The following is a 22,236-nucleotide window of genomic DNA, read 5'->3' on the forward strand; positions in this document are numbered from 1 at the left end:
CCTCAAAATTTTTTTTTTAATTAGCCAGGCCTAGTAGCATGCATCTGTAGTCCCAGCTACTTGGAGGCTGAAGTGCGAGGACTGCTTAAGCCCAGGAGTTTAAGGTTGCAGTGATCTATGATTACACCATTACACTATACCCTCTAGCCTGGGTGACAGAGCAAGACCTTAGTCTCCAAAAAAAAGAAAGAAAACTAAACTTCTGGGAAATGCAGACATGAAGTATAGTCTATCCAGCTATGTCTATCATAATTTTCAGTCAGTATATTTTAGGACTTAAATATTATATAACTTACATCATTCAAGCCCTCACTCTTTCAATGAACTATAACTTTTGTCTAAACATATGAAGGTCATCACCTTCAGAAAAATTAAAAATGTTAAAGTATATCATGGTCTATCAAAGAATATAAAGATAAGAACAAAAACCACTCAACCATACACAAGCACATACACACATAATACCACTTTGCTGATGGGAAAGAGTCAAGTCAGCATAGTTAAGATATTATTTTGGGTGTCTATAAACAATGATTCCTATTTCCGTCTTCTCAAATGCTTAAAATGACCCTGGAATCTGTGTTTATTAAATACAGGTTAGCTTGCGGACTCACTTTAAGAGCCAGGGACAAACTTATTTGGGAATCAGCTCGTTCTTGAAATGTAGTAACAAAAAACAAAAACAATAAACACTAACTGGCATGCAGGTCATGTGTTTGTATACCCTAACTTCTTCATAATGCATAACAGTAACCCGGCTCTCTGGAATACCTCACAGGTGAGCACCATTAGCTTCCTAGCTGGTTCTCAGCTTTCTGAATAAGCAACTGGCTGAGGCAAGGTATCTTCAGATCCCAAAGGGACACTAAATCTGCTGCAGCAGACTTTCTAACCAACATACTTCAGGTAAAGACTTCTGAACCTCTTCCATGGCCCATTTTCTCTCTGTTCCTTCTATATCCAAACAGCAAACCTATACAGAAGTGCCAAAAGGAAAAGAAACATGAAAAATAAAAAGTGAAAACAACCTAGAGGAATAAAAGAAACGTGCAACAAATTGAGTGGGAGTCAAATCTCCAAACTTGTACAGGCCTGTTCCTAAAAAGCTGAAAGACTTGGATTAGGGCACCTGAACTTACTGGGCCTCAATTTCCCCACTTTACAAGAAGGGAACTAGACTAGATCTCTAAGTGATTCCTATCAGCCTAACTTAGACATATTCAAACTCTGTATGCATATATTATCAGTAATAAGAATAGGCAAAAATCATTCCATTCATGAAGATAGCCATGTTCAGCTTTTATACATTTTTTGGGTTACTGAAGCCCCCACAAAAGTATTTAGCTTCTTTAAGAAGGAGACCTCATCTTGTTTTAAAAACAAAAGCCCAAAGTGACCACAGTTGCTGTTTTTAAACCTACACATCCCTGGAACTGGAATTTTATTTGGTAAAGTCAATATCAATTTTGCCAAACCTCATTCTGTCTGAATATGACTCTTTCAAAGCACAGATAGGAAGCAGACACCAATGCTGACTGACCATAGGCCTGAGAGGAAGTGACTTAATAGGACAGGAAATCAAACATCACAAAATATCAACCCCACCCCGGGGGGGGGGGGGGGGGAAGGAAGTCCTAAAAATAGATGACACTGGGCATGTAGACTAGATTAAAAAGAAATCTCCATGAGTTTCCACCAATTATGTTAGAAAGTATCTCACAGTAGGTATTAACTGTGTGAAATTTACATTAGATTTTTGATAAGCGATCAATTATTTCTTATTTTAAAAGTGTTCATCCCACAATTGGGCACAGTGACTCACACCTGTAATCCCAGCGCTTGTAATCCCAGCACTTTGGGAGGCCAAGGCAACAGGATCACTTGAGCCCAGGAGTGTGAGATCAGCCTGGGCAGCAAATCAAAACCCCGTCTCTATTAAAAAAAAAAAAAAAAAAAAAATTGGGCACAGTGGCACATGCCTGTAGTACCAGCTACTCAGGAGGCTGAGGTAGGAGGATTGCTTGAGCCCAGGAGGTGGAGGCTGCAGTGGGTCATGATCATGCCACGGCTCTTCAGCCTGGCATATTAGCCTGGGCAACAGAGCAAGACCCTGTCTGGGGAAAAAAAAAAAAAAAAAAAGGCATTCATCCCAACATTTATTTGCTTACTATATATACTGCAGGCTATACCTACCTCCCATGCTTGAAAACTGACATGATAATCACAAAGCAAACAAAAAAAAATAGTTCCAGTTTACTTTATAAATATTTGGTATACAAACTAAAAATAACCCCTGCTTGGTAAACATCTGCAACCATTACAACTTACCTGCATTATAATGCAAATCTCATAATGCAAACTGAACAGGCTTCCAGATTTTATTCTGACAGGTTCCTAAATCTAATAAGAGTTTTTTAAAAAATCAGCATACCCATTTCACCTTATTCTGAGAGGTTCTTAAATTTTGACAAAGGGGTTAAAATTCTTTCACAGGAATCTTTCACAGTAAAGGATGGTCTCAACGTATGCATTAAATAAATAGGGTCATGTCAGCATAAACAGGAATATGCAGGTGAAGGCAGTTTAAAAAGACATGTGTCAGGTTTAAACTAACTCCTTTTTAAAAATATTAAAATACTGGCATTTTTTTCTTTGATGCCACACCTATCTTCATAAAGGTTTCATCCCCCAAACAGTCTGGATTAGTAACAACTAATATTACGTAGTTCTTCACAATTTGCAAAGTACTTTGACACACATGATCTCATTCAGGACTCACCACTAAATAAGACACTATTTTTAGGTCCCATTTTTACATGTGAGGAAGCTAACACTAAATGGCTGACTTGCCCAAACTACAAAGCTGGTGATAAAGGTGACTAGGGCTTGAACACAGATCTCTTGACTTTAAATGGTCTGTACCATACCGCCTCAAACATTGTGATCAGAGTAAATAAATGTTGACATCTCTAGACCCTATCTAAGCCTCCCCCACTTACACACACAGCCACCCATGGTCCAAATTACAGTTAGCTCTCTAGAAGGTCTTTGCTCTTTCTGGAAGCAAAGTTTTCTTCATTTGTCTAGTAAACATCTATCTGGCTAAGGTGTTAAACACCATTTGACATACACTAGAAAATAACTTAGTCATCAAAGGTTTTGCACAGGCATGCCCATGTGCATTTTTCCAGGTAGTGGGTCAGATTCTCAAAGAGTCTATGATCCAAAAATGGTGAAGAACCTCGGCGAGAGGCAGTGACTGGGTGTCTTTCCAAGAAGCCAAATCCACCAAGTTCTCAAGTTTATGGTTTACCTCATACTGTACCACACCTTCACTTTTGCCTCCCCTGCTACAGGCCTTCTTGTAGGGCCAACAGGGTCAAGACAGTACCTACAACTGTTTTTAAAATCATATATAAAACCTGGAACAACTGATAACATATAAATAATCAATGACTTTAAAAAAGTAAATTTAAATCAAAGTAGTACCTCTTAAAATGTAATCCTTAACACATACTTCTTTATCTTAGGACTTAAATTCCCAGAATGAACATTTTCTTCTTATAAGCATTCCAATTCCCCAAAACTTTCACAAATACAACTACTCTGAACTCCTAAAATACTATTCCTTCACTAAGAACCCTCTAGATTACAAAGAAGACACGGTAGCATGCAAGGAATTCTGAATCTGTTAGGCAGTTCACTCAGCTATCATACCAAAAGAATTTAGAATTTTTTGCTGGGGGGAGGGAAGTAAAAAGAGTGGGAGAGAGAATGAATGCAGCCCTATTGTCTTATTCCCTGAAAACTCCTAATTTGAATCTATAACATATTCCTACTAACCACTCGACTTGAATATCAGAAGTACAGTCTCTTTTCATCTTAAATAGAGCTTTTCAGTCCAAATCTGTATAAACAAACTTTGTCCTTCAATCTTTCAACTCCCCGGCAGTTTTTCAAGGTCACTTTTGAAAGCAACGACAGAGGCCTGCATCTAGAACTTTGACTTGCTATATCATTCCAACTCCAAGAGCCCCAAATCTAAATCCTATCAGTCCTCTCAGGTAAATCCTTTATTACAGGGGAAGCTAAGGAAGGCAAATCAACACCCTTGAAACTTCTCCTCTAATAGGGCCTGCTCCTTTTCCCTACCCAGAGACTAAGTGCTGCTGGCTCACGGCTCCACACTGAGTCTGCTGCAGAAATGTTCCAATGACCTTCATTCCGTATTTGCAAATAAAAAGAAAACAAAGAATTGCATTTTAAAATCAGGTGTATTATAGATTTTAGTACGTGGGATTCAAGATTTCACTGTTCATAATAACTGGCCGGTTACTGATTAGCAACCTACGTTAGCTTTGTACCCCTAAAGAGAAATATATATATATATATATATATCAAGGGCAAAAGATAGGGTGCCTATACTCTTAACTTTCCTATTCATAAACTGCAGGATTTAAAATATTTAATACGGAAAAATGAAAAGCACTTTGCTCATATCATTTTAAAGAACTAAATCAACACCTGACAAAACGTGTGAAATCTATGGAAAAAGATTTGCTCTTGTCACTGTCAATATAAGTGAAGATGTTTCTAACCAGCATTCTAAGCTAAAATGTGCATTAAAAACAAAGACTGTTACTACATTAATTAGTACTTATTAGAATCTAGAGGTAGACAGGTAAATCAAGAAAGTTATGGGAAAATTTCACACTGGCATGTGGGCCTTCACCATTAGAACCTGCAGCAGTGCAAATCATATTTTCACACAAATTTCTAACAGCAACGTGTCGCTTCCATATCTGAAAACACAGATGTCAACAAAGTGCGTGGAAACAGAAAAACTCTCACAACAACTCAGCTTATTCCATAGGAAAGCTTCAGTGCACTTGAACAAAGGAAAATTATTTGGAAAACAGTTAAGTTTACCCAATGCAAACAGAAAAGTGTTTTGCTTCTGTGTGCCCCTGAAAAATGATTAGCCTTTCTCCATGTACCTGATCCTGTCGATAGTCAACTAGGAAAGAAATCCTAGTTGAAGGACATGCAAAATCTAAACACAGCAAGGTATTCTAGGTGCACCAAAAGGTATGCATGGAATGTAAAGTGGCCATTTTCTGAACAGTGCAACTTGTCTACACTCTCTGAAGCTAAACAGTTTCTATCATTTCAACACAGAACAAAGAATTAAACTTACCGGGAACTGCATTAATTTTACATGTAGTTATTTATACCTCCTCGGACTGGGAGAATTTAAGTCACTCCTATCCCTCCCCCCCAAAGGACGGAGGAAACAAAAGGCAGCAGGAGATGCAGAAACCTGAGTCTGGAATGTCCACTCCAGTGAAAGCCCGAACAGCTGTCCTCCCACCCCCCAACAAACTATTCGCCATTTTTCTTTGTCTTTCAGCTGACCCCTGCCTCAGTGAAAAACTCCGAGGCTCCAATGAAGCCCTGCAGCCTCCTTCCACTTTAACAGTCAAAGGCATTCAATCTAGCATGCTATTTGACACCAAACCTTGCCTCCACTGTGATCCCATTGGCTGAACTGCTTTATTGGCTAAGAACACAAAGCCACGATTGGCTGTTCACGTCATCAGTTACCTCTTTTGTACACTTCCTGTTTTAAAGTTACCTTGAGAAGCAGAACAGGGGTCAGATTCAGACTTCAAACTATGGGGAACTCTAAGGGGTGGAAATGCCTGGCAAATGCACATAGCAGTTGCACTAGGGAATCATGTGTTTCTAAAACAGAATACTGAAAATTTAGAATTGTTCTTAAAAACAAGCCAAAGGGTTGTTACTGTTCCCACCCACGGGATTTCTTATTGGCTGTCAGAGTTCCATTTAAAAAATTTACGGTAATTTAACTGCTGCTGATTGGCCATCAAAGATGTCTGTAAGATACTGCTACGGTATCCTATGGTAATAGACCAGAGAAGCAATGTGCACAAGGTCGGAAAGTTGTGACCATCTTCAGTTTTCTGCTGAGCATTAAAAGAAGAAAAAACTGGGTAGGGCTAGTGCAAAGAAAATGCAGCTTCTTTAACACTAACAGAGTGATGCCAATGGCCATACAATAGTTTGCAAGATTTCTAAAAGGCATCTGTCATTATGTTAGTGGCACTTTAAAGGCACAGACTGGTATCAAGGCAAAGCACTTTATATGAAAACACAAACTAATTTAAATAGAAAAATTTTAAGGTAATGTATGAAGTTAGTGGCAGAGACAGTGGCATTTCTAGAATGTCAACCAGGAACCTAAGAAGGAAATACAATGATAAAGGTGGGAACGGGGGGTGGGGGAGGGATGACAAAAAAGCTAGAACATCAGTGAATACAATCATCCCCTGGTATCCATGGGAGACTGGTTCCAGGATACTCCCCAGCCAACCCTCTCATGGATACCAAAATCCTTCAGTGCTCATGTCCCTAATATAAAACGGTACAGTATTTGCATAAAACACTTGCACATTCCCATGTATACTTTTTTTTTAAGAGATGGTGTCTCACTATGTTGCTAGGCTGCAATGCAGTGGCTATTCAGGCATAATCAGGGCACTACCGCCTCAAACTCTTGGGCTCAAGCAATCTTCCCACCGCAGCTACCAAAGTGAGCGAAACTACACGTGCATGTCACCTTGCCCAGCTTCCTGTATACTTTAAATCATCACTAGGTTACGTATAATACCTAATAAAATGTAAATGCTATACATGTAGTGGTTATACTGTATTGTTTAGGGAATAATGACAAGGAAAAAAGTCTGCATATGTTCTATACAGACACAATTTTTAAAAATATTTTTGACCCATGGTTGGTTGAATGCTTAGATGCAGAGGGCTGATGACGTATTATTAAAAGCACATTATAATTTGATGGATTAACTAATTTATTTAAGGCAGCCACAGAGTTTGACATCACAGAGGATAAAAATCATTCCTTTTTTTTTTTTTGGAGATAGGGTCTGGCTCTGTCACCCAAGCTGGGGTGTTGCTGGGGTGCAGAGGCACGATCTCGGCTTACTGCAGCCTCCGCCTCCTGGGCTCAAGCGATCTTCCCACCTTGTCCTCCTAAGTAGCTAGGACTGCAGGTGTGCGCCACCACGCCAGCTAATTTTTATATTTCTTTCCTTTTTTCAATTTTTTTCAATTGGTAGAGATGGGGTCTCGCCATGTTGCCCAGGCTGGTCTCGAACTTCTGGGCTGAAGGGAGTCTCCTGCCCCTGCCTCCCAAAGTGCTGGGATTACAGGCGTGAGCCACTGTGCCTGGATGAGGACACATTTTTTCTCACTTTTTCTTTCTTTTTTTTTTTTTTTTGAGATGGAGTCTCACTCTGTTGCCTAGGCTGGAGGGCAGTGGCACGATCTTGACTCACTGCAACCTTCACCTCCTGGGTTCAAGTGACCTACTTAGTAGCTGGGACTACAGGTACCCACCACCATGCCCAGCTAATTTTTGTATTTTTAGTGGAGACAGGGTTTGACCATGTTGGCCAGGCTGGTCTTGAACTCCTGACCTCAAGTGATCCACCTGCCTTGGCTTCCCAAAGTGCTGGGATTACAGGAGTGAGCCACTGCACCCCAGCCTTCTATCTTTTTTTTTTTTTTTTGAGACAGAGTCTCCCTCTGTCACCGAGGCTAGAGTACAACGGTGTGATCTCAGCTCACTGCAACCTCTGCCTCCTGGGTTCAAGCAATTCTCATGTCTCAGCCTCTCGAGTAGCTGGGATTACAGGCGCCCACTACCATACCTGACTAATTTTTGCAGTTTCAGTAGAGATAGGGTTTCATCATGTGGGCCAGGCTGGTTTCGGACTCCTGACCTAGGATGATCCACCCACCTTGGTCTCCCAAAGTGCTGGGATTACAGGCATGAGTCACCGCGCCTGGCCCCATATTTTTAAGAATAAGCACAACAGAGTTGATCTCAGAAGAGATATTACAAGTATTCTTACTTGTCTCACTGTAGTTATAGAAAACATTCCAGGGTGCCAAAGGCTACCAGTGGTAGTCAAAGATTTTCTTACGGATTTTGGACCAACTGCTTAGGTTTTTTAAGAGGCAGCTCCTAATGTGGATTTTAGCATGTTTTTCTTTTTTTCTTTTTTCAGCAAAACATTCAAATACAAACATCTCACCATTCATCACCTGAGGCCTTTAACAATCTCCTTAGATCTGCTTCCTCCCACCAAAGCTAAATATCCTAGGACTGAAAAACACAGTTGTTTTGCTAGGCAGATGAGAGCTTTTCTAGAAATTCCTCACTTGACCATACATGAGAACTCATCCTTGACATGTGCAGAGATTCAGCAGGGACCCGAAATAGGAGCAAGGTGGTCTGCCCTATCACTTTGCCGTATTAACTTCTCTACATACATTCCACTCATTTCCCATGATGAAATGAAATGATCTCTGAACAACTACTAGTGCCAGGTTCTGTGCTAAGTACATCACAGACTTTACCCCTCTAATTCTCACTACAATACCCTTTTTCCAGTGAGAAAGAGTGAAGTTCAAAGAAGTTAAAAAACTGGCCCCTAGCCATACATCTAGATTCAAACTCGGGTCCCACCTAGAGTGGTACTCTTTCCACTGCACCACACTGCTTACCAAGACATGGAATACCTCAAGCACATCCAAGGAAATTCTTAGGTGCCATATATATGTATAGATAGCATAAACCATTATCCAACTTCAACAAATTTAAAAACTAAAAATCTGGGCCAGGCATGGTGGCTCACGCCTGTAATCCCAGCATTTTGGGAAGCCAAGGAAGGAGAATCACTTGAGCTCAGGCATTTCAGATCAGCCTGGATAACATAGTAAGACTGCATCGCTACAAAAAATACAAAAATTAGCTAGGTGTGGTGGCACACGCCTGTGATCCCACTTACTTTGGAAGCTGAGACCAGAGGATCACTTGACCCAAGAGGTCAAGGCTGCAATCAGCCGTGATCGTCCCACTGCACTCCAGCCTGGGTGACAGAGAGACTGTATCTCAGGTAAGTAAATAAATAAATATTAAAATTTAAAATCTGACTACTGTTAAATTTGATCTGCCAGTTAAGAGACCTAGTCAATGGTATGACCAAATAGCACCCTATAAGTTGTTACAAAGTTTACTACTAAATTATTAGGAACATTTAACTAGTAACAAACCACATTTATAAGGGCATGAAACAAGTAGGTAAATCATTAACAAGAGTACACTGTTAAAATTTAAAGGGGTTGTGAGACAACTTCACAATGGCATCCAAATAAAGAGTTTGGTTATGATAACAGGATGTGTTATAAGTACCGTAATTCTTTTCTCAAAAGTTTAGATTACAGATTCTGAATAGCTACTCCTATCCTGGGAAGAGAAGGCAGAAGGCCAACAGGGCTTATCAGTACGGGAGCTTCTCTTAGCCCCAGAACACCTGAGGGTCAGTCAGCTGACAAGGCAAAGAAGCTCATCTGAAGGGTGGGGGTAGGGAGCAGAAGAATAGGGAGAACATGTTCACAACCTCGCTGATTACTAATTAGTGCCAGCACGGCAAAACAACTAAGCACTTGGAAGTCAGGCAGTGTTAGTTTCAAGTTCTGACTCTACTTATATGACACTGAACTAACCCTGAGCCTCAGTTTCCTTATCTATAATGTATAGATATCACCATGTATACCAGAGAGCCACTTAAGGATTAAATAACGTAATATATGTAAAGCATATGTACTATGCCTGAATAAGCACTGAAAAAATGCGAAGTATTAAATGTCATCCAATTCAACTTCCTTGATGTATAGAAGGTTAAGGTTCAGAAAGGGAGAAAACCTGCTTAAGGCCCTGAAGCCACTTCGAAGAAATACCTCTCTTCTATCTCTAGCATACTCTGCAGCCCTGCAGAAAGCAACTCCTTAGCCATAAAGGACAGTACGGGAAGACTACCAGGTGCCATAAAATTCTCCAGTTTTTAGTCTGGAAACTCAGGCTTTTCACCACTAATCCCAGCAAATGTCTGATCACTGTTTCAAAAGCTGGCCCTTCGACTCTGCTTTGGATGTACCAGATTAAACCAATCATGACCTTTAACACCCTGTGAAGGTCTTCAGCATAGTTTTTATTACTTCTTGGCAGTTTGCAAGGAAACTACTTCAAGTCCTACTTCTCATCAACACTTACCTTAGAATTCAAGCCACAGTAGGAAGAGAACCCAAATTATTCTTGAATTTCCATTTGGCAGCTGAATTCATTCACTTACTATAGCTTTCTCTTCTACCTGTCATTACTGTGGACTGAGAATCTAACAGAATCTCTAGGATTTCAGCTAACATTCTTCCCTGGTCTTGGATCTCAGCAGCCAATTGCATCTTCTTACCCTAAAAAACACTCAAATCAGGCCAGGCGCTGTGGTTCACACCTGTAATCCCAGCACTTTGGGAGGCTGAGGGGGGCAGATCATGAGGTCAGGAGATCAAGACCATCCTGGCTAACACAGTGAAACCCTGTCTCTACTAAAAATACAAAAAATTAGCTGGGTGTGGTGGCACGTGCCTGTAGTCCCAGCTACCCGGGAGGCTGAGGCAGGGGAATCGCTTGAACCTGGGAGGTGGAGCTTACAGTGAGCCGAGATCACGCCACTGCACTCCAGCCTGGGCAACAGAGCGAGACTCTGTCTCAACAACAACAACAACCAAAAAAAAGCACTCAAATCACTATGAGACAAAACCAGTAACTCTGGTTACACCGTTGAAGCTTCAATACTCTCAAAGAAGGCAAAGTGAGAATTGATGCTTTTGGTTGGGAGAATGATTTTTGAATCATAGCTACCTGCTTACTAGCTGCACATTGGCCAAGATACTTAACTATTTCTGAGCTCACTTCCTCATGTGTAAAATGGAGGAAATAACACCAACTCATAGGAGTGTTGAGGCTTAAATAACTGAAAGCACTCAACATATCTGGAATGTGGTAGGTGCCCAATTAATACCTAAATATACACTTGATTATATAGCAGGTACACATATTATAACTATTTTTTTAATATGCCTCTATTACCAGAAAAGGGCTTCTTGAAAGCAGCAAGTGTCTTATTTTTATCTACATATATCCCCAAAGCATAGAGATATAAATCAAACCTGATTTTAGCCACAGTGTCAGTAACAACAGGGAGTAACAGGGATTGAGGAAAACGGCCAAGTGTGTGTCCCATCTAAAGGAGTGACCGCTACACAGCTCCAACTGAAGAAGGCCATGTAGGAAATCTGGTTAACTGCAATAAGAGCTTCACACTCTTTTTTTTTTTTTTTTTTTTGAGACAAGGTTAGTTGCCCAGGCTGGAGTGCAGTGGCATGATCACAGCTCACTGCAGCCTTGACCTCCTGGGCTCTAGTGATCCTCCTACCTCAGTCTTCTGCATAACTAGGACCACAGGCATACGCTACCACACCCAGCTAATTTTTAAATTTTTTTTATAGAGATAGGGTCTCCCCATATTGCCCAGGCTGGTTTCAAACTCCTGGGCTCAAGTGATCCTCCCACCTCAACCGCCCAAAATGCTGGGATTATATGTGTGAGCCACTGCACCCAGCCCAGATTCTTTAAGAAGTAAAAGACAGACTGTTTTAATGCCAAATCTTTCTATTTCAAGTTTCAGTTCAAGTTTAAAAAAAACAAAAACAAAAAACAAAACATAGGCCAGGCATGGTGGCTCACGCCCGTAATTCCAGCACTTCGGGAAGCTGAGGTGGATGGATCACTTGAGGTCAGGAGTTCAAGACCAGCCTGGCCAACGTGGTGAAACCCCATTTCTACTAAAAATACAAAAATTAGCTGGGCGTGGTGGTGCATGCCTATAATTCCAGCTACTCAGGGGGCTGGGGAAGGAGAATCGCTTGAACCTGGGAGGTGGAGGATGCAGTGAGCTGAGATCATGCCACTGCACTCCAGCCTGGGCAACAGAGTGAGACTCCATCTCAAAAAACATTATAAGAAAATCGAAGAAAATTGAGGACTGCCAGATTATAATTTCTGACCCATTATCTTTCACTCAACTTGGTCCTGAACAACTAGTAGCTATTTCTCAAATCCAATCCACCTTCAAGTTTTAACAAACAAACAAAACTATGTTCACACATCTTCAAAATAATCTGATAGAAGTTCTGAAGATAGGCCAGGTACAGTGGTTCACACCTGTAATCTCAACAATTTGGCAGGCCAAGGCAGGCGGATAATGAGGTCAGGGGATCCAGATCATCCTGGCTAACATAGTGAAACCCCATCTCTACTAAAAATACAAAAAATTAGCAGGCTTGGTGGCACACACCTGTAGTCCCAGCTACTTGGGAGGCTGAGGCAGGAGAATTGCTTGAACCTGGGCGGTGGAGGTTGCACTGAGATTGCGCCACTGCACTCCAGCCTGGGTGACAGAGCAAGACTCCCTCTCAAAAAAAAAAAAAAAAAGAAGTTCTGAAGATAATCCCCAAAAAAGGCCCAGAAACATTCTGAGCAATGACCACATCATTAGAATAAAGGAACATTGCACTGGTGCTCAGTAAATGGTTACTCAGTGAATGAAGGAATGAAATAAACTAATAAATGGACCTTAAGGAGATGACAAATTCTGAATTACTTGTTTTTTGAAAATAGGTTATATTCTCCAAAGCATAAATTAAGATCAATAGATGGGAAATTATTCTGCAAGGACTCACTTCAACTCTCAGGGCTGTCCAAAGATGACGCAACTTTCCTCAGAAGCTATGAATGGGGTTGTTAGGCACGGGCTGTTTGAACACTTGACAGGGATGTGTAAAGGCAACATGAGAGAGGGCAGTCATGTGCAGCAGCAGGAAAAAAAGCCCAATCTTTACAGCTAGACAGATTTAGATTTTAATCCCTCCTCACCACTTTTTAGGTGAGTGACCTCATGCTAGTTATTTAACTCCACTGAGGCCAGTTTCCTGCACTAAAACATCTTGCAAGGTTTTAGGGCTTAGGATAATTTCATTTGTTCAATAAATACTTACATTATAAGCATAGCCATTGTACTAAATAAGCTCTGGGGATTCTAAACAAGACACAGTTCCTGTCCTTAAGGAGATTAAAGTCTACTGTAAGGAAGAGGAATGTTAAAATAGGCAATCATAATGCTGTACATTAAGAGTTACAACACAGGCAAATGCAAAATGCTATGGGAGGAAATAAGCATAGCACCTACCCCAGGGCTTACACCTAAGTTTTAGGCTGGTCAGAGGAGGCTTCTTAGGAGATTTAAAATCCTAAGAATAAAAACCAGGATAGACAAAGTGAACTGCATGTGCAAAGGCCTGAAGCTCACAGAAAGTATTACATTCCTGAAAGGGCTGCAGTTTGGTATAGCAGCAGCCCAGAAGCAAGAAGCTAGAAGTAAAAGTTAGAAAGGTAGGCCGGGCACAGTGGCTTATGCCTGTAATCCCAGCACTTTGGGAGGCCAACTGAAGTCAGGAGTTTGAGACCAGCCTGGCCAAAGTGGTGAAATCCCATCTCTACTAAAATACAAAAATTAGCCAGGCATGGCGGCGGGCACCTTTAATCCCAGCTACTTGGGAGGCTGAGGCAGGAGAATCGCTTGAACCCAGGAAGCAGAGGTTGCAGTGAGCCAAGATTGCACCAATGCACTCCAGCCTGGGTGGCAGGGCAAGACTGCCTCTCAAAAAAAAGAAAGGTAAACATGGTTGGACAAAGCTGAGATATTAGAACTTTATTCTAAGGACAATGATAAGGAACTAATGAGTCTTAAACACTGGAGTGGCACAATCAATCCCACATTTAAAGTGTAATTCTGATTGTGCCAGCCCCATGTTTAAGACTCTTTAGTTCCTTACCATTGCGTGCAATGTGAAGAACAAGTTGGAGAAGGGGACATAGTGGGAGGATGGCAGCACTCTAGACCACTAATATGGAAAACAGGATGCTAAAGTTATCTGGTGACTGGAAAAGCAGTAGTGAAGGCATTGAGTTCAAGACCAGCCTGGACAACAAAGCAAGACCCTGTCTCTACAAAAATTAAAAAATAAAAAATTAGCCAGGCGTGGTGATGCACCTGTAGTCCTAGCTACTTGGGAGGCTGAGGCAGGAAGAGTGCTTGAGCCTAAGAGTTTGGGGTTACATTGAGCTATAATCATGCTACTGCACTCCAGCCTGGAGGACAGAGCGAGACCCTGTCTCTAAAATAAAAAAATAAGCTGGGTGTGGTGGCTCAAGCCTGTAATCCCAGCACTTTGGGAGGCTGAGGTGGGCAGATCACTTGAGGTCAGGAGTTTGATACCAGCCTGGCCAACATGGTGAAATCCCATCTCTACTAAAAATACAAAAATTAGTTAGTCATGGTGGCAGACGCCTGTAATCCCAGCCACTGGGGAGGCTGAGGCAGGAGAATCGCTTGAACCCGGGAGGCAGAGGTTGCAGCAAGCCGAGATCACGCCACTGTACTCCAGCCTGGGCAACAGACTGAGACTCCATCTCAAAAAATAAAAATAAAAAATAAACCAGGCACGGCGGCTCACACTTGTAATCCCAACACTCTGGGAGGCCAAGGTGGGAGGATCACTTTAACTAAAGAATTTAAGACCAGCCTGGGCAACATAGCAAGACCTCGTCACCACCAATAATAAAAAAAGTAGCTGGGCAGGCATGGTGCTACATACCTGTAGTCCCAGCTACTCAGAAAGCTGAGGCAGAAGGATCACTTGAACCCAGGAGTTCAAGGTTGCACTGAGCTATGATCACACCACTGCACTCCAGCCTGGGCAACAGAGTGAGACTCCATCTCAAAAAAATTAATTAAAATAAAAAATAAAGAAGATTTAAAAATCACTAAGACCCAGTGGTTAATAAGGCATGTAAAATAACAACACTGTGCCTGATAAAAATCATGTACTCAAAAAATGGTACCTGTTACTATTATTATTGTTATTGGCCATTGGATTTAGATGACCTTTGAAATCACATTTATCACTAAGAGTCTATGTTACCTTGAAGATGTATCTTGTTCTCACAAAAGTCCTTTCCCATGATTACCAAGCTATCTTATGCAAAATGATTCATTTTTTATTCATAGACTACACCAGAACTGCTTAACTGGGCTCCGCTACACACCAATCATAGCATGAAACGTTTATTAGGTGTTCTCACAAACAGCAGTCCATGACCAAGTAAGTCTGAGTAATGCTGCATAATGTATCTTCCCTCCTGAAGAGTCATAGACAAATAAGCACCAACGCTCTGAATAATAATTCTGCAGTGAAGAAAGGCATTTCACTTTGGTCATTTTTTGTCAAGGATCCTCTTCTCATCCCCAAAGGACACTGATTAGCACTACACAGAACTAATGTTCAGTGGAAGAGCTTGGGAAATGCTGCTCTAAACCAACTTACAAATTTTAGTGGAATGAAAAGACTATAGGCAACTGTATTCTAACAACCTTTCAAAATGGTTAGAGTTTTACACACATTATGGCATTTTCCTTTTTAACTTAGTACTACTGAAAATGACATTAAATACCACCATAAATAGCAATCCTTTGCCTCCTAAGTGATTGCCAACCAAGCATGCTTGGCTTCTTAAAAGGCCCCAACTTTGTCATTTCATAATGAGCAAATTCTATGCTACTTACCTTCAGGGTACAGCAATAATTTTTAAAACAGTTTAAAATGGCAAGGATGTCAACTGTGCAGATAATGTGTACTTTATTAGCCCTTTCTCTCTTCTCTTTTAAAATGAACAAATCATGCCAGTGTCAAAGGGATATATCTTCTTAACACTGGGCAAAGAATCTCACTTCATAGAGATCACTGGACAGTTTACAGCTCTGGAGGCCATGGGTAACAGTAATTAGGGATGGTGAAAACCTTCACTAATTCATAGATTTAAGCCAAAGACATGATACAAAATATTCTATACTCTAACATCATCTCCTAGGAGTCATCTCATTCCTTTTTTTTTTGGAGACAGTCTCGCCCTGTCGCCGAGGCTGGAGTGCAATGGCGGCGCAATCTCAGCTCACTGCAACCTCTGTCTCCTGGGTTCAAACGATTCTCCTGCCTCAGTCTCTGGAGTAGCTGGGGTTACAGACACCCACCACCACGCCCAGCTAATTTTTTGTATCTTTAGTAGAGATGGAGTTTCACCATGTTGGCTGGGCTGGTCTCGAACTCCTGACCTCATGATCCGCTCGCCTCAGTCTCCTAAAGTGCTGGGATTACAGGCATGAGCCACCGCGCCTGGCCCATTCCTCTTATTGAAACACTTCGAAACACTGCTCAATATCACTATTTATGGTTCACACTCATGAATGTATTTAAGAATAATAGGACAATTACTGAATCTTATTTATTAAGAATATACCATTGACTTTAAAGCTCGAACCCGGCAGGCAAAGGATATACTATTGGCTTTAAATTAAGGGTATTCAGGCTGGGCGCAGTGGCTCACTTCTGTAATCCCAGCACTTTGGGAGGCTGAGGCAGGGAGATCACCTGAAGTCAGGAGTTCGTGACCAGCCTGGCCAACACGGTGAAACCCTGTCTCTACAAAAAATATGAAAATTAGCCAGGTATGGTGGCATGCACCTGTAGTCCCAGCAATTCAGGAGGCTGAGGCAGGAGAATCACTTGAATCCAAAAGGCAGAGGTTGCAGTGAGCTGAGATCATGTCACTGCACTCCAGCCTGGGCGACAGAGTGACTCCAGCAAATAAATGAATGAATGAATGGTATTCATTTAAATAGGACACCTTATATATAGTACCTTCAATAAGGAATTTTTTTTTTTAAAAGAGGGAATCCCGCTCTGTTGCCCAGGCTGGAGTGTAGTGGCATGATCTCAGCTCACTGCAACCTCCGCCTCTGGGTTCAAGCCATTCTCCTGCCTCAACCTCCCGAGTAGCTGGGACTACAGGTGTCTGCCCCCATGCCTGGCAAATTTTTCTATTTTCAGTAGAAACGGGGTTTCACCATGTTGGCCAGGTTGGTCGAAAACTCCTGGCCTCAGGTGATCTGCCAGCCTCGTCCTCCCAAAGTGCTGGGATTACAGGGGTGAGCCACCGTGCCTTACCAGACATGGATATTTCGACCTTTATTTTAAACATATTCTACGGGAAACATTCAAATGCAAAGATTAGACTCTAGTTGAGCTCTCTAAACTACAAGTTTATACAACAGAAAGCTCTCACTAAGTACTGGATGTGGAAGTAAACTATCTGGAGATCTGAAAATAACAAAATGGAAAATACAACTCCAATACTGAAAATGAGTATAGGTGCTGTCTCACAGCTCTCAGGTACATCACTGCTAACACATGGAGAAGTGTGGGAAGGGTGCAACAACTCCTGCAACCTGGCGAAATTTTCTACAGGCAGAGAGATTTTTCCTGAACCATTCCACAATACTGTCTTCCTGCTTACTTCAAAGAAAATGTTACTCAAGTGACTACAAATCACACAAACCAAACCAACAGTCCTACTTCAACTGATAATTTCTACAGTTACAAAAATTTTAAATGACTATAATGCAAACCTCTCCTTCTGGTCAGAACGAAAACACTGGTTGCTCCGACTTTAATCATCATTGCTATTTGTCAAATATGAAAAAGTTTTCATCTCATCACAATCATTACCACTCAACACTTGGGGATGAACCAAAGAGATCAGGAAACAACCTTCCCCTGAAACAAATGATCCTACTACTTTGTACATTCAAAAGTGAGACTGACCTCACACTGGTCCACTGGAAATCAGCTCCTAAACCACAACAGCACAACTAAATTAGGTTAGTTCTTCCAGGCCAAGTGGCTGCTCCTCCATATGGAAATCGTACTGTATATAACAGAGCAGACAATTACAAAAGGCCTTACCCCTCCATATCAAGGAAGCTGTAACTGGCTGAAAGGACAGATTTCATGCTGTTCTAAAACGAAAATGTGTTCTCTCACTTGTTAAGGTCCACTAAGTGACAGGCATCTACCAGACACTATTATATTCATTTCTCATAACTACTCTAAAGGTAGATATTATTGTCATTACTTCACAGAGGAAGAAACAAGTTAAGAACCTGCCCCAGCACAGTCAGGGTAAATGCATTGCAGAGACAGAATTCTTCCCTTGGTCTGACTCCAATCCGCAACTAATACCGTCCTCTCCCAAAGGCACTTTTTGGCCGGTTTTAAAAATCCATTTCCTCCTGCAATTAATCTACTTAAATTATGCTGAGTGCTTTGAGTCTCTGCAGGAAAACACTAAAATGACCTTGTAGCCTTCCTAAATTGTGACAGTGCAGGCATGAAAAACTGAATAAACAAAATGAAAAGAAAGACTATAAGACATCAGATAACTCACAACCAGTTTCCTCTGAGAACAAGAAACAGAATGGAAAAGAACAACTTACTGGCAAAGGAATGTTCTTCCTGGTTGTATGCCTGAGGGCCAGGATTGACCTCAAGAAGGTCATTTGTGACCCTAGTAATGTCCTCTGCCATTCTCATTCCCATGAATGAAGTAAACTTGTCACTTAAAGTCATCTCTGCCATCAAGTCAATGCTTCCACAGGAGAGTCAATGCTATCCAGTGGAATGAGCACCTATCTAGAAATCCAGTGATGTGGGCAAGATTTGGCTCTGCCCTTGCATAGCCAAGTGACCCTGCCAAGGTCATCTCACTCTTTTGAAGTCTCAGTACAAAGGACACACCTGAAAGAACTGAAGTTCACTTCCTGAGCTAAGAAGCCGGGACTTTTTTCTTTTCCCATAACATTCTATGGTCTCAACACAGTGTTTAGGAGTAAGGGCTTCACTTACATAAGAATTAAGAATTACAAATCTGTGGCTGGGCGCGGTGGCTAACGCCTGTAATCCCAGCCCTTTGGGAGGCTGAAGTAGGCGGATCACAAGGTCAGGAGTTCCAGACAAGCCTGGCCAACATAGTGAAACCCCATCTCTACTAAAAATACAAAAAATTAGCCAGGCATAGTGGCAGGCGTCTGTAATCCCGGCTACTCAGGAGGCTGAGGCAAGAGAATCACCTGAACCTAGGAGGCGGAGGTTGCAGTGAGCCAAGATAACGCCATTGCACTCCAGCCCGAGCAACAGGGCGAGACTCCGTCTCAAAAAACAACAACAACAACAATAACAACAACAACAACAAAAAGAATTACAAATCTGTGTCTGTGTCTGAATCTGGGCTCTGTTACTTACTGGCTGTGAGACCTTAAGCAAATTACTTTTCAGTTTCCTCACATGTAAAAATGAGGGTGACTATATTATCTACCTCATAGTGTATGAGGATATACATAATACATTTATATCCTAGCTGGTACAATGTAAGCATTCAATAAAAGTAGTAACTATAGTATCCCTGCGTTTGATTCATAGATCCTAGTGGCTCAGTACCTTTGAACTAAAAGATGTAAATTTCAAAATTACCTCAAAAAGACACCCAGCATAGCTTGGCTGGGCATGGTGGCACACACTTGTAAACCCAGCACTTTGGGAGGCCAAGGCAGGTGGATCACGTGAGGTCGGGAGTTCTCACCAGCCTGGCTAACATGGTGAAAGCCCATCTCTACTAAAAATACAAAAATTAGCTGGGTGTTGTGGTGCATGCCTGTAATCCCAGCTACCTGGGAAGCTGAGGTAGGAGAATCGCTTGAACCCAGGAGGCAGAGGTTGCAGTGAGCCAAGATCACATCACTGCACTCCAGCCTGGGTGACAGAGTAAAACTCCCAAAAAACAAAACCCAAAACAAGACTCTCAGCATAGCTCCCTAACATAGAATGGGGTGAGCCCATATATGGTTACAATTCTGTGGTCTGAATCCTCATTTCGCTTTGCCTTACATTTCTCTGAAACTAAAAGGGGATAAAAATGCCTTGTAAAATCTTCTCTAGTACGGTTTGGGGATTTTTATTTATTTTTTGGGAGACTGAGTCTCGCTCTGTTGCTCAGGCTGGATTGCAGTGACACAATCTCAGCTCACTGCAACCTCCGCCTCCCGGGTTCCAGCAATTCTCCTGCCTCAGTCTTCCAGGTAGCTGGGATTACAGGCGCCCACCACCATGCCAGGCTATTTTTTGTATTTTTGTAATTTTGTTTCATCACGTGTGCGAGGCTGGTCTCAAACTCATGACCTCAAATACCACCTGCCTTGGCCTCCCAAAATGCTGGGATCAGAGGCATGAGCCACTGCACCCAGTCTCTAGTAGTTTTGACCAAAGAAAAAATATGTAAGTATAAATGAGATAACAGAATAATTTGTCATAAGAATTAAATAAGATTCCATAGACACAGCCTATAAAGCATAAAGCTTAATTTCTGCTTGAAGAAAAACCTGAGGTTCACAAGTTTTCAACATAAACTCAGATCTACTGAGATTTCCTGAGAGTTCAAGATTTCTAGAGTGGTCAATTCCATATCTTAACAAGGTGGCCACGGGTGTAAGGGGCTAACATGGAATGAAGGTGGTCACCAATGCTGAAGGGCAGGTTGCTCCAGAAATGCCTGCTGAATAAAAAAGGTGTACATATACGCTCATTTTTATCACCTTGTCTAGCCTTAGTAAAAAAGAAACTAAATCATAATAGATCTACAGCATTCTTCATATTTGGTTAACTTGATGACTGAGCCAAATGAGCCTGAAATGACCAATGTACGAAATGCATGGCAAACCCTATTTTCACTTGTAGCTTTGCCTCTCTCTTCCACAGTGAAATATTATTGTAAATAAAGATGAGGGAGGGCTTCACCTAAGCACATCAAGACATAAAGCAATTAAGATTTCCAACTCACTGGTCTCCTCTCAAACCCTGATTTAAAGGTTTCCATGCAAAACTGGAACTGCAAATATTTTGTCCTATCCAGTCTTAATTTTACACATTCTTCAGGATAAGCATATCCTAGAATCAATATCCCACAGTCTGAAGAAAGTACTAGGCCTTTGAATAGGTCCTCGTATTTGGGGACACCCTAAGGAACTGGTGATGTTTGAAAAACCTCTCCAGTGAGCTCCTTACACTATGCACTTGGTAGTTCCTTGCCGCTTGGCATAAATTACCTCCATACACAGAAGACTATCTGTAATATTCTGAAGCTTGGTTTTAAGGAATGCAGACTCTTCAAGTTTCTGTACATATTCTTCCCCATTATCTACCTGGATTAAGGAAAAATGCAGCAATTTACTTTGTAAATCTTCCCTTTCACAATAGAAGCCAAGGAGTACAATTTGAATACCTAGCTGAAGAACCCATATTCTATATGGTTACAATTCTGTGGTCTGAATCTTGAAGCAGCACAACAAATTCTTACGAATTATAGTCTTCCATTTAATACACTCTAAACACCCAGAAATCAAAGTAGATGATCCATTTGGAAATATAAAATTATCTGGAAGTTTGATTAGTCAGATTTATGTTGATAGCTGATGTAGCCGATAAAATTACAGTCTCTGGCATGAGGCAACCTGGGTTTGAATTCCAGCTCAACCACTTACTGAGTGACAATAGACAAGCTACTTAACCTCTCTGATCCTCAGTTTCCTCATCTACAATATGGGGATGATAATGCCTACCTACTGGTGTTAAAATGTGCCCCAAAATAGCAGTTCTCTTCTTCTGCTTATCAATTCCCTTCTCCAGAAAATGTAGTTGCATTCACACAAAACTGACTAAATTTGAAAACGATAGGAGTTTCTTGAAATTGGTATGAAAACAAAAGAGTACCATCTAAAGCTAAAAAGGACTACCTAACAAAAACAAGGAAAAACGAATTAGGAAAACACAAAGGTTTAACATAAATGTGTTTCCATGGCCCTCACACATTGGAAGGAGCAAATGTAAAGCAATACAAGTAACTATGATTCAGATTCAGTAGAAAAGGAACATATCCCCAACAAGTTGACTGGAATGACTCTGGATTGGAATAAAAACTTTTTGAATATAAACCAGAAAGTGTTGACAAGTCCTGTTCCTTAAGAAGCTATGCACTGGCTTTTTTTGGTTTGGAGCTATTTATTTGAAAAAACAAACAAAAAAATCAAAGTACACATGGGAGTGGGTGTACTTTCTAGGCACATATACAAGGAAATAAATCAAGACTCAAAATTTCTGGCTAGCTCCCTTTCCCTTAAAGGAGAACCTAACAATATTTACTCAACAAATAACTACCAAGTACCTAATATTTGCTAATGTAGCTTTGGAAACTCAGCCATGACCTGTATCCTTCCCAGAGCAGCAAAT

General features: G+C 41.3%; 1 protein-coding gene across 50 annotated transcripts in view; it reads right to left on the bottom strand.

The window, feature by feature from the left end:
- Nucleotides 1-22,236, bottom strand: part of NFYC (nuclear transcription factor Y subunit gamma) — an 80,726-nt gene that overhangs the window by 57,256 nt on the left and 1,234 nt on the right. For 20 of the 50 annotated variants that reach the window (XR_012421793.1, XM_074010945.1, XM_074010883.1 and 17 more), the window contains exon 1: nt 5,198-5,491. The exons of 26 other annotated variants lie outside the window; for them this stretch is intronic. Coding sequence is in view for 4 of the 24 variants with exons in the window: in XM_065524473.2 (XP_065380545.1) it covers nt 5,321-5,489 (169 nt within the window). In the remaining 20 variants the exon portion in view is untranslated. Of the gene's footprint in view, nt 1-5,197; nt 5,492-22,236 lie in introns of those variants that run through there. 4 more of the 50 variants (XM_065524473.2, XM_065524471.2, XM_065524328.2 and 1 more) reach the window with 1 other exon arrangement.

The sequence above is a fragment of the Macaca fascicularis genome, chromosome 1, assembly GCF_037993035.2.
Source record: "Macaca fascicularis isolate 582-1 chromosome 1, T2T-MFA8v1.1".
Lineage (NCBI taxonomy): Eukaryota > Metazoa > Chordata > Mammalia > Primates > Cercopithecidae > Macaca > Macaca fascicularis.